The sequence below is a fragment of the Chiloscyllium plagiosum genome, chromosome 17, assembly GCF_004010195.1.
Source record: "Chiloscyllium plagiosum isolate BGI_BamShark_2017 chromosome 17, ASM401019v2, whole genome shotgun sequence".
In the NCBI taxonomy this organism is placed as follows: Eukaryota; Metazoa; Chordata; class Chondrichthyes; order Orectolobiformes; family Hemiscylliidae; genus Chiloscyllium; species Chiloscyllium plagiosum.
In genome coordinates this window covers 63,246,564-63,262,783 of record NC_057726.1, presented here as the reverse complement: position 1 = coordinate 63,262,783, position 16,220 = coordinate 63,246,564, and the positions used below count along the sequence as shown (strand labels likewise).

The window sequence follows — 16,220 nt, the reverse complement described above, 5'->3', positions numbered from 1 at the left end:
CAAGTAGGTAAATGCAGAGGTAAGAGTGTGGGAACAGGAATAGGAGCCATTGGCTGGGAGCGGAACAAGTGAGTCAACACTGGGGAGATGTTGAGGAGGATGGTGTGGTCACACAAATAGATAGGGTGGTAAAGGCGGCATATGGCACTGCTTTACTGGTTGGGGAACCAAGTATTAGAGTCAGGATGACATGTTGCAGCTTTCTAGGACTTGGGTTAGGCCCCCCCCCCCTTAAAGAACTGTGATCAATTCTGGTCACCACATTACAGGAAGGATGTGGAGGCTTTGGAGAGGGCGCAGAAGAGATTTATCAGGATGCTGCCTGGATTAGAGGGTATGAGCTACAAGGAGAGGCTGGAAAAACTCGGGTTGTTTTCTCTGGAGCAGCAGAGGCTGAGAGAAGACTTGATAGACGTCTATAAAATGATAGGGTGAGAGGGGGAAGTTCAAAGAAGATATGAGGAGGAGGTTTCTGTTACACAGAGAGTGGGAGGAGTCTGGAATGCACTGCCAGGGGTGGGGGAGGAGGCAGATATGATAGGGGCGCAAAAGGGACTTTTAGATAAGCACTTGACTATTCAAGGAATGGAGAGATATAGACCAAGGGCAGGCAGAAGGGATTAGTTTAATTTGGCATCATGTTCGGCACAACATGGTGGGCTGAAGGGCCTGTTCCTGGACTGTGCTGTTCAATGTTCTGAAGGGAGCCTGGTGCTGGAGCACAAGTTTGCAAAGACAGAGGGGGGTCAAAGCATTGCTTTATAGAGGAGAGGGGCAATGATGGCAGATTTGAAAGAGAGGAGGAAGTGAACTATTAATAATGTCCTTTGTGATTTTCCATCCTTCCAGTGATGCACCGGGTTAAAGGTCCTCTGAAGTTACCCATGTCCCCTGTCCAATGCACTTGACACAAACTTGTATCTTTCTCCAGTTTTAGTCTTATATTTAATAAAGAGTATGCCTGTATTGGATGTGGTATGGTTTATTGAAATGGTCCCAGGGATGTTCCCACGCGGAGTAAATTCACTGGCGTTCAGAAGCATTAGATCTCACTAAAGCTCTGAGGATGCTAACGTGGTAAATCAAAACATTGTTGCCCTGATGAGAACATGTGGCCAGAGTTTCAAAATAAAGGACCAGTCATTTAGCACAGAGACGAGGAAAGGGTTTTCACTCCTTTGAATTCTCCACTCAGAGCACCTCCACTGTTACATACATTCAAAATTCAGGTGAGCAGGTATTTTGGATGTTAGTTGAGTCACGGGATAAGGGCAATAGTTGTGGAAGTGGAGTTGGAACCGAAGATCAGCCGCAATTGTATTGAATGAAGGAGCAGGCTTGATGGGTCTCATGGGCTGCTGCAACTCCTACTTATCCTGTCCACATGTTTCAACAACACTGGCACCTTCTCAACAATGTCAAAGGTTGTCCTACCCACAAAACCTGGGAAAATTTAATCTGGTTAATTGCTGCCCCATCCGTCTACTCTCGATGATCAGACTCTAATCAGACTCTGGTTTCCAGCATCTGCAGTCCTTGTTTTTCACCTCCTCTCGATGATCAGTAAAGGGATGGAAGGGGTCACCAACAGGGCTATCAAGCAGCACCCGCTCAGCGTTAACCTGCTCAGTGACGCCCAGTTTGGGTTCCCCCAGGACCACTCAGCTTCTAACCTCATTACAGCCTTGGGTTCAAACATGGACAGAAGAGCTGAATCCCAGAGGGGAGGGGAGAGGGACATCAAGGCTGCATTCGACCGAGTGTGGCATCAAGGTGCCCTGGCAAAACTGGAATCAGTGGGTATCGGGGGGCAAACTCTCCACTGGTTGGAGTCATACCAGCACACAGGAAGATGGCTGCCATTATTGGAGGGAGGAAGTGAGGACTGCAGATGCTGGAGACTAGAGTCAAGATTAGAGTGGTGCTGGAAAAGCACAGCAGGTCAGGCAGCATCCGAGGGGCAGGAAAATCGACGTTTCGGGCAAAAGCCCTTCATGGAGGGGGTCTTTCTTGCCATTATTGGAGGTCAGTCATCTCAGTCACAGGACATCTCTGCAGGAACTCCTCAGGCCCAACCATCTTCAGCTGCTTCATCAATGACCTTCCCTCCATCATTAGGTCAGAAGTGGGGATGCTCGCTGATGATTGCACAGTGTTGAGCACCATTTGTGACTCCTCAGATACTGAAGCAGCCACACCCATATTCAGTAAAACCTGGACAATATCCAGGCTTAGCTAATATTTCTGGCATACAAACGCAAAATACTTAAACAGTACAGAGTTTAACCAACTCTCTGACACTCAGTGGTGGTACCAACATCAATCTCCCACCACTGGTGCCCCTGGGGTTAATCATTAACTGAACCAGCCGAGAAGGACAAGGGCAGCATATGCAAGTGATCAGCGTCCTGACCTGGGACGACATTGCTGTCCCTTCCTCACTGAATGAGCTACCCATCAGCATGGTCGGTCTACATTCACCATCCAGGCTGTAGCAGTGTCACAGACTGGATCACTGACAACCACTCAAGGATGCCTGACGTTCGGAAAATAAACAGTGGCCTTACAGGAGACAACCACAATCCCGTAACAAGTTTAAAACAAACAATAACGTGACATCTTAAAATAGACTCCTTTTTCAGAAAGGATGAGATGAACTGGACATTGGTGTGGTCCCTTCTGGAGCACTGTGTCCAGTTCCGGTCGCCCTGTTACAGGAGGGATATTATTAAGCTGGAGGGGATTCATCAGAGATTTACCCGGACGTTGGCAGGAATGGAGGGCTTGAGTTGTAAGGATAGGCTGGGACTTCTTTAACTGGAACATAGGAGTGACCTTGTAGAGGTTTACAAACCAACGAGGGGCATGGATAATGTGAATGGCGGGTGTTTTTTCTCTAGAGTGGGAGATTTCACAACCGGGGTCATAGGGTTAAGGTGAGCGGAGAAAGATTTAAAGAGGACGTGAGGGACAATTTCTTTTTTTTTAAAACACAGAGCAGTATGAACTTCCAGAGGAAGGGGTTTAGAAAACAACATTTGGATAAGTACATGAATAGTTTAGTTTGGGATTATGGTCAGCATGGACTGGTTGGACCGAAGGGTCTGTTTACGTGCTGTATGGACTCTGTAACTGACCTTTAATCAGCCAACTCTGGCCAAGCTGGGATGAGTGATTGTGGCTGGAGGGGGAAATCTATAACATTGCAACTTCTGGATCAATAAGTGTCACGGGTTATGTCATTGGATGAGGACTAGCCCCAGATGAACTCAAACTCAGCCCCTGCTCTGTCAGGCTGGGAAGCTGAATTGTGTTGGAGTAAAAACCGGGAGCAGGAGAAAAGTCATCGTTTCTCAAGGGGTTCCTAATGCCTCTTAGGGGAAACTGGCCAGTCCCATACCAATGGGATAGAAGCCACTCAAGTGTATCTAAACCAGGGATGGGCAATAGATGCCAGTCCACCCAGAGTTGGCATCTATTGCCATTTACAAAGAATGAGTAAAAGCAAGAAATAATGAGGAAGGGTATACTATGGGTCGAAAACTTTAAATATGGCCTCAATCTCGAACAGTGGGTTAAGTGGATATAGTCCATGGAGAGATGCCAAATGGGGCAATACAGCCATTCTTAGGATCCAAGATGGATTGAGACAGGCCATTCTGACTCATCAAACCACCCGCCTTCCATAATGTTGAGTTGACTGATTGAGTATTCATCCTACCTAATATCCTGGAGAGGTTGAGAATGGGCTTGCCTGAGCACACTCAATGGGAGAGAGCGCGGCCATTGGAATGGCTTCTATTGGAAGGATGTTGTGAAACTTGAAAGGATTCAGAAAAGATTCACAAGAATGTTACCAGAGTTGGAGGATCTGAGCTATAGGGAGAGACTGAACGGGCTGGGGCTGTTTTCCCTGGAGCGTCGGAGGCTGAGGTGGGGGGGGGACCTTATAGAAGTTTATAAAATCAGGAGGGGCATGGATAGGGTAAATAGACAAAGTCTTTTCTCTGGGGTGAGGGAGCCAGAACTAGAGGGCATAGGTTTAGGGTGAGAGGGGAAAGATTTAAAAGGGACCTAAGGGGCAAATTTTTCACGCAGAGGGTGGTATATGAATGGAATGAGCTGCCAGAGGATGTGGTGGAGGCTGGTACAATTGCAACATTTAAAAGGCATCTGGATGGGCATATGAATAAGAAGGGTTTGGAGGGATATGGGATATGGGCCGGGTGCTGGCAGTTGGGACTAGATTGGGTTGGGATATCTGGTCGGCATGGACAGGTTGGACCGAAGGGTCTGTTTCCGTGCTGTACATCTCCAGGAGCATGAAAAGGTACGGATGACAAAACTGATGAAAGGGAATCATTTTTTAAAAAGTAACACATTCCAACTAGCGTCAGTCATGAGAAATTGAACAATACGGAGAACACCATAGCTGAGGATGTCATTAAACAGGGGGGCTTGGTGTCTTGCCAAGGACCCTACGGTGGTCTCGAAAATTTTAGTGGGAAACTTTGAAACTCAAACACAGTAAATCGCACAAGGCTGCGTAACCTGTACAAGCTTCAGAGAGCTTGGTCAATGTTACATCAAGGTGGCTATATAGACCCTCGTACAGAAGACCAAACCAGTAGAATGTGCAAACTCCACACAGACAGACAGTCTCCCGAGGCTGGAATTGAACCTGGGTCCCTGGTGTTGTGAGGCAGCAGTGCTAACCACTGAGCCATTGTGTCACCCCTGCAACAGTCACGGACGTGTAATCAGCCGTCAGTTACATGTATGTAATATTTAGTACCATCAGTGAGCAGAGAACCCAGAAGATAAGCAAGTCTGTGATATAATAGCTGTATAAGTAGTTAGTGTGGCTGATAAACTTCTAGATATCTGGCTCAATGAAAACCTGACCTTTGTGCTATGTGTACAAGGGGCTAACATGTAGCACTCAGATCTTACTACACTAGCTGTGGTATCAACCCCATATACCACATCACCCTATGTTTGAGGGCCATGTTCCCTCTAAGCCTTGCGGATATGTGCATATGCAGCTGCTTTGATACACTGCTCACAACATGTCTCCCCTCAAAACAGAAAAGGGATGCTCTGACTCACGGAGAAACCAAGCTTCTTGAATTCCCTGGCGCACAAAGATTTTCGCCGGTCTGTGTTAAAGTTGCCAGCAGAGGCATCAGCATCAGACTCAAAGGCTGCTTGACGTAGCCGGTGGATCATATCCCTCTGCTCCTGAAAGGGGAAAAAATAAAGAGTCAAACGAGGAAGCAAATGGAGGTGAAGCATGGCTCCATAAAGAATTTGGTTGGTTAGTAACGTTAGCACCAGTGGGTGAGAGACTGGATATCATGGTGACCATGTTCACTGTGGGCTGGTCTTGGGGGTGGAAAACATGGCTTTCACCTTGGTTTTTCACTGGCATCGGAGCCAGTCCAGTAGGCCGATACTGGTTACGGAAGGACTGACTTAAGAGGAGAGGCCAAATAGGTTGTGCCTATTCTTAGGGAACTTGACTGGGTAGTTGTGGAGAGGTTGTTTCCCCCGTTGTGGGAGAGCTTAGGACCATCTCAGAATAAGGGGCCACACATTGAAGATAAAGATGAGAAGGAATGACCTCTCTCAGAGAGTGGCGGAACCATGGAATATCTGACTGCAGAGGGCAAGGCTGGGTTACTCGGTATATCGGAGGTTGAGGTATACGTATTTTTAAATCAGTCAGGGAAACAAGGCAAAAGGCAGGGGAGTCGAGAAGCAGAGCAGCCATGATCTCACTAAATGGCGGAAGGGCTGAATGGCCTACGCCTGCTCCCATGCCTTATGGTCTTTTAGTGTCTGTGTGAAAAATGCTCGTACTGAGAATCGAAAGGCGAACACCATCACAGGTGAGGGATTAGGTTTTAGTGGTTAGCATAATGACCATTGGTAGAGGAATCCATTCGTGCAGAATCAAGAGCCAACTATTAATGAACTGTCATTGGCAGTAAAGTCGCCATATTGGTGGTGATGGAGAAGGAGCGTTCTTCACAGTAACCTCAGCCTGTACAGGAATTGAACTCACTTTTGGCATCGTCCTGTATTACAAACCAGCCAGATGAGCTACCTGACCCACTACTGGCAGTAAAGACATTGAATATTGCTGAGGAAAGTGCTCAGGGTTATTAATCCTTCAAAGGATTCACGGAGAGTTAAATCAGGATGTCATTTTCAAAGTAAGTAGTTTAGAATGAATTGCAATAATTGTAAGAATAAACTGTTTGAATGGGATTTGGGATCAGATCCAGGGTGAGCTGTCTGAATTGGGTAGTGTCAAGGAATCTCCTCAGAGAGTTGAAAGGACACAGCAACAGGAGTTGACAGCCTGAGCCCAATTACTTCACAGACTGGCACAAGTCTCGGATTTATTTGGAGAGGCAAATTGTGGGAGTGCGAGTTGGTGTGAGGACTGCATTCGGCTGGACAGGATGTGATTTAGACATTCAAGGTTTTGTCCCACTCTTGGCAAACTGTATCCCTCTTATCCCTGGCCTTATCACATCCCCCTGCCGAATGGACCGGGTCTTGCGAGGATACAAATGCCCCAGCAAAGTCCTGAAGAAGGGTTCCACCTGAAACGTTGACTTCTCCCCCTCCTGTTGCTGCCTGGCTTGCTGTGTTCTTCCAGCCTCCTGCCTGTCTGCCTTGGACAAGGAACACTGGCTGCTTATTGTAAGCCAAGGGCGGGGAATTACAGTGAGTCCACCTGCGTCCTCACCTCACACAGAAGGGGGCAGCGCTGGATTGCAGAAATAATTATTCTCTTCACCCACCCCACAAAGCGCTTGGGCCAAATCCAAAGAAAGAACTTGCATTTCTACAGCAACGTTCCCCGCCCTCAGGCCTATTACATTAGAAATACACTCATTGGGAAGGTAATGGGTAACTGTGCAGAGCAAAACCCAAGGAAACAGTAACAGAGACAAACTACCTGCTTTAAGTGTTGGGGGGAGGGGGTCACAAGGAAATTGTCCCTGCTCCTCTGTTAATTGGATTGTCTGTGTTCAAGCGAACAATGAGAAATAATTCTGCCACAGTCCCTCCTCAGTAACACACAGAATCCTGATTCCGAGACAGAGTGCGGGCTACGACAAAATTAAATATATTTGTGGGTGGCACTGTGGTTAGCACTGCTGCCTCACAGCGCCAGAGACCCGGGTTCAATTCCCTCCTCAGGCGACTGACTATATGGAGTTTGCACATTCTCCCCGTGTCTGCGTGGGTTTCCTCCGGGTGCTCCGGTTTCCTCCCACAGTCCAAAGATGTGCAGGTTAGGTGAATTGGCCATGCTAAATTGCCCGTAGTGTTAAGTGAAGGGTTATATGTAGGGGAATGGGTCTGGGTGGGTTGCACTTCGGCGGGTCGGTGTGGACTTGTTGGGCCGAAGGACCTGTTTCCATACTGTAAGTAATCTAATCTAATCGTCCCTGAGGTGACGGTGTGCTGACTCAGTGCAAGGCTCGAATCACAAAACAGGTACAGCGCAAAAGGACACCATTCGGCCCATCATGTTAGGTACTGTGTTGGCTGGTGCCACTCACCTGCTCTTCCCCCATTGCCCTGAAAACGTTCACTCTTCGAGGTTGCGATCCAATTCCTCTCCATATACCCTGGCTCTAACGCACACTGATGCTCTGTATCCCAGATCCTAAAAACTTGGCTTGAGAGAAGTTTTTCCCTCAGGCCACCATTGCTTGTTTGTCACTTCCCTGAAACCGGAATCCTCTCATTCCCGATCAATGGAAACAGTTTCTCTTTGTCGATTCTAGTTGGACGCTTCATGAAGACCTGAACCTTCTCTCTTCCAAGAAGATCAGTCCCAACTTGACCAATCCATCAACAGAGCTGAAGTTCCTCATTTCTGGCCTCGCCCTCTCTGATGCCTTCAACATCCTTCCCAGATTTTATTGCCCGGAACTGGACTCAACCCTGCCCAGTTGAGGCCAAACCAGTTTTCCATATTAATAGGTTCATCACTGTTATAGTCTGTGACCCACGTTTTTGCTTTTATTCACTTGTGGGACTTGGGTGTCGCTGGCTGGACCAGCACTGATAGCCCGTCCCTATTTGCCCCTGAGAAGGTGGGGGTGAGCTGCCTTCTCGAATCGCTGCTGTGGGTTGACCCACAATGCCATTAGGGAGGGAATTCCAGGATTCTGTGAAGGAACGGTGGTATATTTCCAAATCAGGGTGGTGAGTGGCTTGGGGGTGGGTGGGGGGGGGAGATCTTGCAGGTCGGGGTGTTCCCATGTATCTGCTGCCCTTGTCCTTCTAGATGGAAGTGGTTGTGGGTTTGGAAGGTGCTGTCTGAGGATCTTTGGTGAATTGCTGCAGTGCCTCTTGTAGATAGCACACACTGCTGCTACTGAGCGTTGGTGGTAATGTTCAGAATGTTATCTGCTTCATTATAGCAAAAACCTGCCCTCTCACCTTCAATGATTTATGTAGAGAATCACAGAATTGAGACAGCACAGAAAGAGGCCATTCGGTCCACTGTGTCTGTACTGGCTCTTCAAATGGGTTTCACCCCCCAGTGCCAATCTCCTGCTTTCTTTCCATATCATTAGTTCTATCCAACTGCATCTTGAGTGCCTTAACTGAACCTGCCTCTATCATATTTCCAAACAGCACCTTTCTTAACTACTCACCGAGTGAAAAAGCGTTTGTCTCACATCACCCTTGCTTCTTTTGCCTATCAGGTTACAATCCGTGCCCTCTCATCCATTCCTCGAGCAGGTGCCTAGGCTCTGCATTCACCTTTAGAGTTGTACCACTCGCTATCCCCCAACCGAATCAATCACTTCACACTTGTCCGTGTGAAAGAGTGGTGCGTGTATGGAATGAGCTGCCAGAGGAAGTGATGGAGGCTGATACAATTACAGCAATTAAAAGGCATCTGGGTGGGCATGTGAATGGGAAGAGTATAGAGGGATATGGGCCAAGTGCTGGCAAATGGGACTAGATTAGGTTGGGATAGCTGGTCGGCATGGACGAGTTGGACCGAAGAGTCTGTTTCGGTGCTGCACATCTCTACAACTCGAAATGCAACTGTCCCTTGTCCAGACACTCCTCCAGAGTTAGATCTGGTGGTATAGTGGGCTGTGCAGGCCTAACTTTTCATCAGCAGAGCCCTGAACCACAGGCCAACACTCGAGCTTCCAGGTCGGAGCTGAATAAGTCACTCTGAGCACCTCTGAGACATTGGCTATCTGGCATCTACAGAGCACCAGTTACGGTCATAGTCATTGGGTCATACGGCACGGAAACAGACCCTTCGGTCCAATCAGCCCATGCCAAACATAATCCCAAATGAAACTAGTCCCACCATACACGAACCACTCTGTGTAAAACATTTGCCCCTCATGTCTATTAATTTAATCTCTCTCCTCTCACCGTAAAAAATATACCCATTAGTCTTGAAGTGCCCCGTACTAGGGAAAAAACAACTGTCATTAACCCTATTTACACCCCTCATGAATTTATAAATCTCTTATAAGGTCACCTTCCAACCTCCTACCCTCCAGGTCCCAGCCTACCCAGCCTCTCCTGATGACTCATTCCCTACCCTCCCAGCAATGTCCTGGGAAATCTCTTCTGAACCCTCTCCAGCTTAATAATATCCTTTCCATAGCATGGAGACCCAGTAGTCCAGAAGGGGCCTCACCAATGTCCTGTACAACCGCAACATGACTAGCCAACGTAGGAGCCCAAGTACTGCAGATGCTGGGATCTGAAAATGAAAACTGCTGGACATCACAGTGGGTCATCAAAGGAGAGCGAGAGCAAGCTAACGGTTCAAGTCCAGATGACTCTTCATCACAGCTGACTCGAAACATTAGCTTGCTTTCTCCCATGGATGGTCTCATGACTTCCCAACTCCAATACTCAAAGAACTGAGCAATGAAGGCAAGTGGGCTAAAGCCTTCTTCACCACCCCGTCTATATGTGATGTAAACTTCAAAGAGTTTGATACCACATCCACAAGCATCCACTCCCTCCACCTCCGATGCTCAGTAGCAGCAGTGTGTACCATCTACAAGATGCACTGCAGAAATTCACCAAAGGTCCTTAGACAGCACCTTCCAACCCCACAAGATACATGGGAACACCACCACCTTCAAGTTCCCCTCCAAGCCACACACCATCTTGACTTGGAAATATATCGCCGTTCCTTCAGTGTTGCTGGGTCAAAATCCTGGAGTTCCCTCCCTCAGGGCATGTGGGTCAACCCACAGCAGGTGGACTGCAGCGGTTCAAAAAGGCAGCTCACCCCCACCTTCTCCAGGGTAAATAGGGACCGGCAATAAATTCTGACCAAGCCAGAGACACCTCCCAACATCCCACGAGAGAATCTTAAAAATTGCCAACGTTTTCACGATAGCTTCCACTCTCTCACACTGTGACTGGGTCCAAAGGTATTCCTGCATTCCCCATCTGCAATGAGGCTTTGCAAAGGCAGATCACTCAGGGCCCCCAGTCACTTGCGAGTGAGACTTCCATTGTCTGGGTGCGAATTGTGTTGGGATCAATCTGTTGAATTGACACGTCCCCTTGAAGCCAGCAAGTGGTAATGCCCGGCCGAGCACAGCAACCGGAAGGACTGTGGGCTCAGAAACATGAGAGGCCACTAGAGCTCATGGGATTAAAGGGACAGTGGCAGAGTGGAGTTGAGATTGGCTGCGAGGTAGAGGAGTGGTGAACAGTTGTCTTTCAGAATACAGAGATTTAGAGGATAGGAACATTTCCAGGAATCAACATTAGGATCGGTTCGCTCTGAATGGATTTGAGTGGCATCATTTCACCTTTTGACATGGAGTGAAATGAATTCTAATAGACTTCAGGTGAATGTACATTTCATGTAATTTGTGTGAGCTGGCACAGTGTTGCTGGATGGATGAAGAGAAACAGATATATAACTCACTATTAAAGGGGCTGCAGGAGCGGGGAGATGCATGTACATACATCACCAAGGCTGGCTGGTCAGGCGAGGTAACATGCTGGATCCTTGGCCTTCAGAACAGAACGGAAAAGGGAACAAGCTATGTTCAGCCTTTATAAACCACCGCCCAGATATCAGCTCTCCCGTTATGTATTAAGGTAGGCTGAAGGTACATTACACCTTCAAAGTTTGGGAGAAGATTTGTAGCTCGGGTGCTCGTTGTTGTGGTTCTGTTCGCCGAGCTGGGAATTTGTGTTGCAGACGTTTCGTCCCCTGTCTAGGTGACATCCTCAGTGCTTGGGAGCCTCCTGTGAAGCGCTTCTGTGATGTTTCCTCCGGCATTTGTAGTGGTTTATAAATGCTGGCGGAAAGATCACAGAAGCGCTTCACAGGAGGCTCCCAAGCACTGAGGATGTCACCTAGACAGGGGACGAAACGTCTGCAACACAAATTCCCAGCTCGGCGAACAGAACCACAACAACAACATTACACCTTCACTTGCTACATTTCAATTCTTAACCTCAGTCACAACGGACACTTTTGAGAGGAGGGCTATAAGGTGGCGATGTGGACTGGAGAGGTTTAGCAAGAAGGAATATCTTGTGTGTGGGGGGGGGGTTGGGGCGTCAATGGAAATGTCAGGGGCAAGTTTTTTTGCACAGACCGTGGTCGGAGTCTGCAACATGCTGCCGGGAGTGGGGGTGTTTAAGGGCCTTTTAGATAAGCAAGTGAATGTGCAAGGAATGGAGGGACACGGACCAAGGGCAGGTAGAAGGCATTAGTTTAATTTGACATCATGTTCGATAAAAGATCGTGGGCCATAGGGAACAGTTCTATGTTAAGAGAAGATTGGATAGGGCCCGGTCGCCCTCTTCAGAACAGAGGAGGCTGAGGGGAGGTTGCAGCAAAATGTACAAAACGATGAGGGGTCCTGGAGAGAAAAGATCAGTAGTCTGGGGGGGCAGAGGTTTTAAAAACTCTGTCGTCAGTGCCTTGGAGAAAGCGCAGAGGAGATAACATTCAAACATTATCAACAAAGAGGTATTTCAGTTTCACGGAGAGAAATCAGAGGAAAGAGAACGATTCTCCTTAGCAGGCAACGCTGAGGGAAGTTCCAAGAGTGGTTTTTAAAATGAAGGGCTTTTGTTTCGTTGAGGAGAAGCTATTTCAGAAAGCTCTAAAGTCGGAGAGTCAGTAACCAGAGGACACAGACTTCAGATCATCAGCAAAAGAAACCTGAGGGAGAATTAGTTTTGTTTTAATGCAGCAAGTCGGGATGATGTGTAGTGCACTGCTTGATCAAGTCTTGGCAAGATTCATTATGCCTGTGCCCTGTAGTAGACTATGCCCAAGCCCACTCATATACTGATGTGGTCACATGCCTGACCTGCTGTGCTGTTCCAGCAATAAAGTTTCAACTTTGATCTCCAGCGTCTGCAGACCTCACTTTCTCCTCATTATGCCTGTACCCTGTAGTAGACTATGCCCAAGCCCACTCATATACTGATGTGGTCACAGCCACGGAATCACATCTTACAGCCAACGCCCAAGTCACCACCATCACCATCCCTGGATATGTTCTGTGCCACTGAGAGTGACAGCACAGTGGGAGGGAGTTGCCCTGAGGGTCCTCAACATTGACTCCGGACCCCATGCAGTCTCATGGCTTCAGGTTAAACATTGGCCAGGAACCCTCCTGCTGACTACCATGTACCGTCCTCCCTTGGCTGAGGAATCAGTGCTCCTCCATGTTGAACAACACTTAGAGGAAGCACAGAGGGTGGTAAGGGAGCTGAACGTACCCTGGGTGGGGGATTTCAATGTCCACCAACAAGTGTGGCTCGGCAGCAGCATTACTGACCGAGCTGGTCTGGTCCTAAAGGACATTGCTGTTAGACTGGGTCTGCGGCAGCTGGTGAAGGAACCAACAAGAGGGAAAAACATCCTCGACCTCACCTTACCAACCTGTCGGCTGCAGATGTATCTGTCCATGACAGTAACGGTCAGAGCGAACACCGCACAGTCCTTGTGGAGATAAAATCCCGCCTTCACATTGTGTTGTGTGGCACTTTCACCCGTGCTATATGGGATAGACTTCAAACAGACCTACCAACTCAAGACTGGCCTTCCATCGTTATGGGCCACCAACAGCAGCAGAGTTGAACTCCAGCACAATCTGTAACCTCATGGCCCAGTGTGTCCCCAACTCAACCATTACCATCCAGCCAGGGGATCAACCCTGGTTCAATGGAGAGTGCAGGAGGGCATGCCAGGAGCAGGACCAGGTATGAGGGGTCAACCTGGTGAAGCTACCAAACATGACCACCTGTATCCCAAACAGCATAAGCAACAAGTCACAGACAGAGCTAATGGATCCCACAACCAACGGATCAGATCTAAGCTCTGCACTCCTGCCATGTCCAGCTGTGAATGGTGGTGGATAGTTAAACAACTCACTGGAGGAGGTGGCTCCACAAATATCCCCATCCTCAGTGACGGAAGAGTTCAGAAACACCAGTGCAAAGGATAAGGATGAAGCCTTTGCAGCAACCTTCAGCCAGGGATTTGGGCCAAGTGCTGGCAAATGGGAATTGGTCAGTTTAGGATATTTGGTTGGCATGGACGAGTTAGGCCGAAGGGTCTGTTTCTGTGCTGAACATCTCTATGACTGTAAGTGCTGAGTGGATGATCCACCTCAGCCTCCATCAAAGATCCCTTCCTGAAGGTAATATGGGGATTCTGCAAGGAGTGTAGCAGTTCAAGGCGGCAGCTCATCTCAAGGACACAAGGTATGTCATCATACTCTCCCGAAATGAGGTACTGCTCTAAAGCACATTGAAAATAATACAGGCACTTGACGGAGAGGGCATGGAGAAGATGTTGCTGCTTCTGAGTAGGCCCAAGCCATAATTAAAAAGACCAACTCTGACCACCAACTTCATCAAAATGTCTTTCAGGTTAAATGAAGAGGGTCCTCACCTGGACTACAAACACCACCAATCTGATGGGCTGAACGGCTGTGATTACCAGGCCTGCCCCTTGTAGGTTGCCCGTACCATGAGGTGTCCAGCTCAGACTCCTCTTGGCCGGTCCCTGGAAACCCCAGACGTACCTGGTTATAAGGGTCCATTGGAATCTTTGTCCTGGGCTCGAGGAGGTTAAGGGAAATGGACTGTAGAACATACAAGTAGTGAGCCATCTCGTCCCTCACTGCTGAAGAGCTCAGAATAATGTTCTACAAGGAAATATAAACACGACACAGTAAATCAGAGCGTTAGTAAAACCGTATGATCAGAACATCACAGGCATGACTGCCGTCACAGCGTGATCGATGGGGTTTGAGGTTCACAGTTACCCCCCCCCCCCCCCGCCAGACATGGGGATCTTCCCAGTGGCAGAAAGACAGCCTGGAGAAAGCTGCTGAAAGAATGTGGAGTGTTCCCTCCATCCGCTACAGCAATACTGACAGCTTCTACTGCCAAGAAACCCAGTGGTATTAATGTTTCTTTAAACCAGGTGCCCTCTCTCTCCCTCCCCCCTCGGACGGCGCTGACCGGTCCCTCCCTCCCCCTCGGACAGCACTGACTGAGTCACATACAACCTCGGACGGCGCTGAGCGGTCCCTCCCTCCCCCTCGGACAGCACTGACTGAGTCACATACACCCTCGGACAGCGCTGACCGGTCCCTCTCTCCCCCTCGGATGGTGCTGACCGGTCCCTCCCTCCCCCTCGGACAGGACTGACCGGTCCCTCCCCCCTCCCCCTCGGACAGGACTGACCGGTCCCTCCCTCCCCCTCGGACAGGACTGACTGAGTCACATACACCCTCGGACAGCACTGACCGGTCCCTCCCTCCCCCTCGGACAGGACTGACCAGTCCCTCCCTCCCCCTCGGACAGGACTGACTGAGTCACAAACACCCTCGGACAGCGCTGACCGGTCCCTCCCTCCCCCTCAGACAGCGCTGATGGGTCCCTCTCTCCCCCTCGGACAGCACTGACTGAGTCACATCCACTCTCGGACGGGACTGACCAGTTCCCCACCCTGGTTTGAATACTGAAAGAAAGTCTCCTTTACCCTCTGAATGTTCTGCCTGAGGTTTCTCTTGTTGAGGAAGTCCATCATTTCCTAATTGAGGGAGAGAAAGAACACTGTGGGTCAGAGTCATTGCGCTGGAAACAGATCCTTCATTCCAACTTGACAATACCTGGGCAGCTTCAGGGACTGAACAGGAGTGGTTTGACAGAATTATAGTACACGTGGGAAGGATAATTTATAAATACCCAAGTTAATACTGCTCAACTGTTCCAAAGCCTCCTCTTCCAGGACATTTCTCTGTCCCTCTGCGATACAGATCCACAGACACTGATAACTCTCAGGGGCCACTATCTTGGTATGAACTGGCAGGCTATCTGACCATGTGGGGCATCACAGTCAGAGTAATTCTGCTCGCTGTCAGGATATGGAGAATGGGCAGGAATGTGGTGATGGAGTCAAGGATCAGTCCTGTTGTATTGAAAGGCATATCAGGATCAAGAGGCCAATGGGCCCCTCCCGTGTCTGGCAGGACTGTCCAATGCTGCATGATAGGACAGCGAGGATTGGAGATACAGTTGATACTGAGTAGTTAAAGGATTAATTGCTGCGCAGAGATGGATCAGTGCTGAGGAAGTGTTGTACCTACTCGGCTGTGTTAGTACCGAACGCACACTGATTCTGACAATCTTTCACAGATTGAATCAGAGTTCCAGAGTAAAGGTCTCCCTGCTCCCGGTCGACGTGCTTTCACCCCAGGCCCCTAGCAGTGACAGCCAACGCCAGCTGCCCACGTGGGCTCCATGCCAATCTCGTCTCCACTGAAGTGTGAGCAGTATTCTGCCTTTGTACTGGTGACAAATGATGCCCAGATAGAGAGACAGCGAGCGACCGTGCCGAGGCGAGTGAAGTCTCACCTTCCTCTCGTCATCCTTTGAACTCAGCAGCAGGGCGATGATCAGAGCCATCGCTTTCGTTTGGATCATCTGGTTTGTCCTGCAGAGGAAGAGAGAGATCACGGAAAGATCAGATACACCACCAGCCCCCTCCTACAGGGCAGATACACCACCAGCCCCCTCCTACAGGGCAGATACACCACCAGCCCCCTCCTACAGGGCAGATACACCACCAGCCCCCTCCTACAGGGCAGATACACCACCAGCCCCCTCCTACAGGGCAGGTACCACACCAGCCCCCTCCTACA

The 16,220-nt window shown here is 49.1% G+C and overlaps 1 protein-coding gene across 1 annotated transcript in view; it reads right to left on the bottom strand.

Moving 5' to 3' along the window:
• LOC122558638 (engulfment and cell motility protein 3-like) overlaps positions 1-16,220 on the bottom strand; it is a 106,228-nt gene that overhangs the window by 77,139 nt on the left and 12,869 nt on the right. Inside the window, exons 5-8 of the mRNA XM_043707436.1 lie at positions 15,934-16,012; positions 15,059-15,109; positions 14,094-14,216; positions 5,110-5,241 (exon numbers count right to left, since the gene is read on the bottom strand). Coding sequence (XP_043563371.1) covers positions 5,110-5,241; positions 14,094-14,216; positions 15,059-15,109; positions 15,934-16,012 — 385 coding nt within the window. The remainder of the gene's footprint in view (positions 1-5,109; positions 5,242-14,093; positions 14,217-15,058; positions 15,110-15,933; positions 16,013-16,220) is intronic.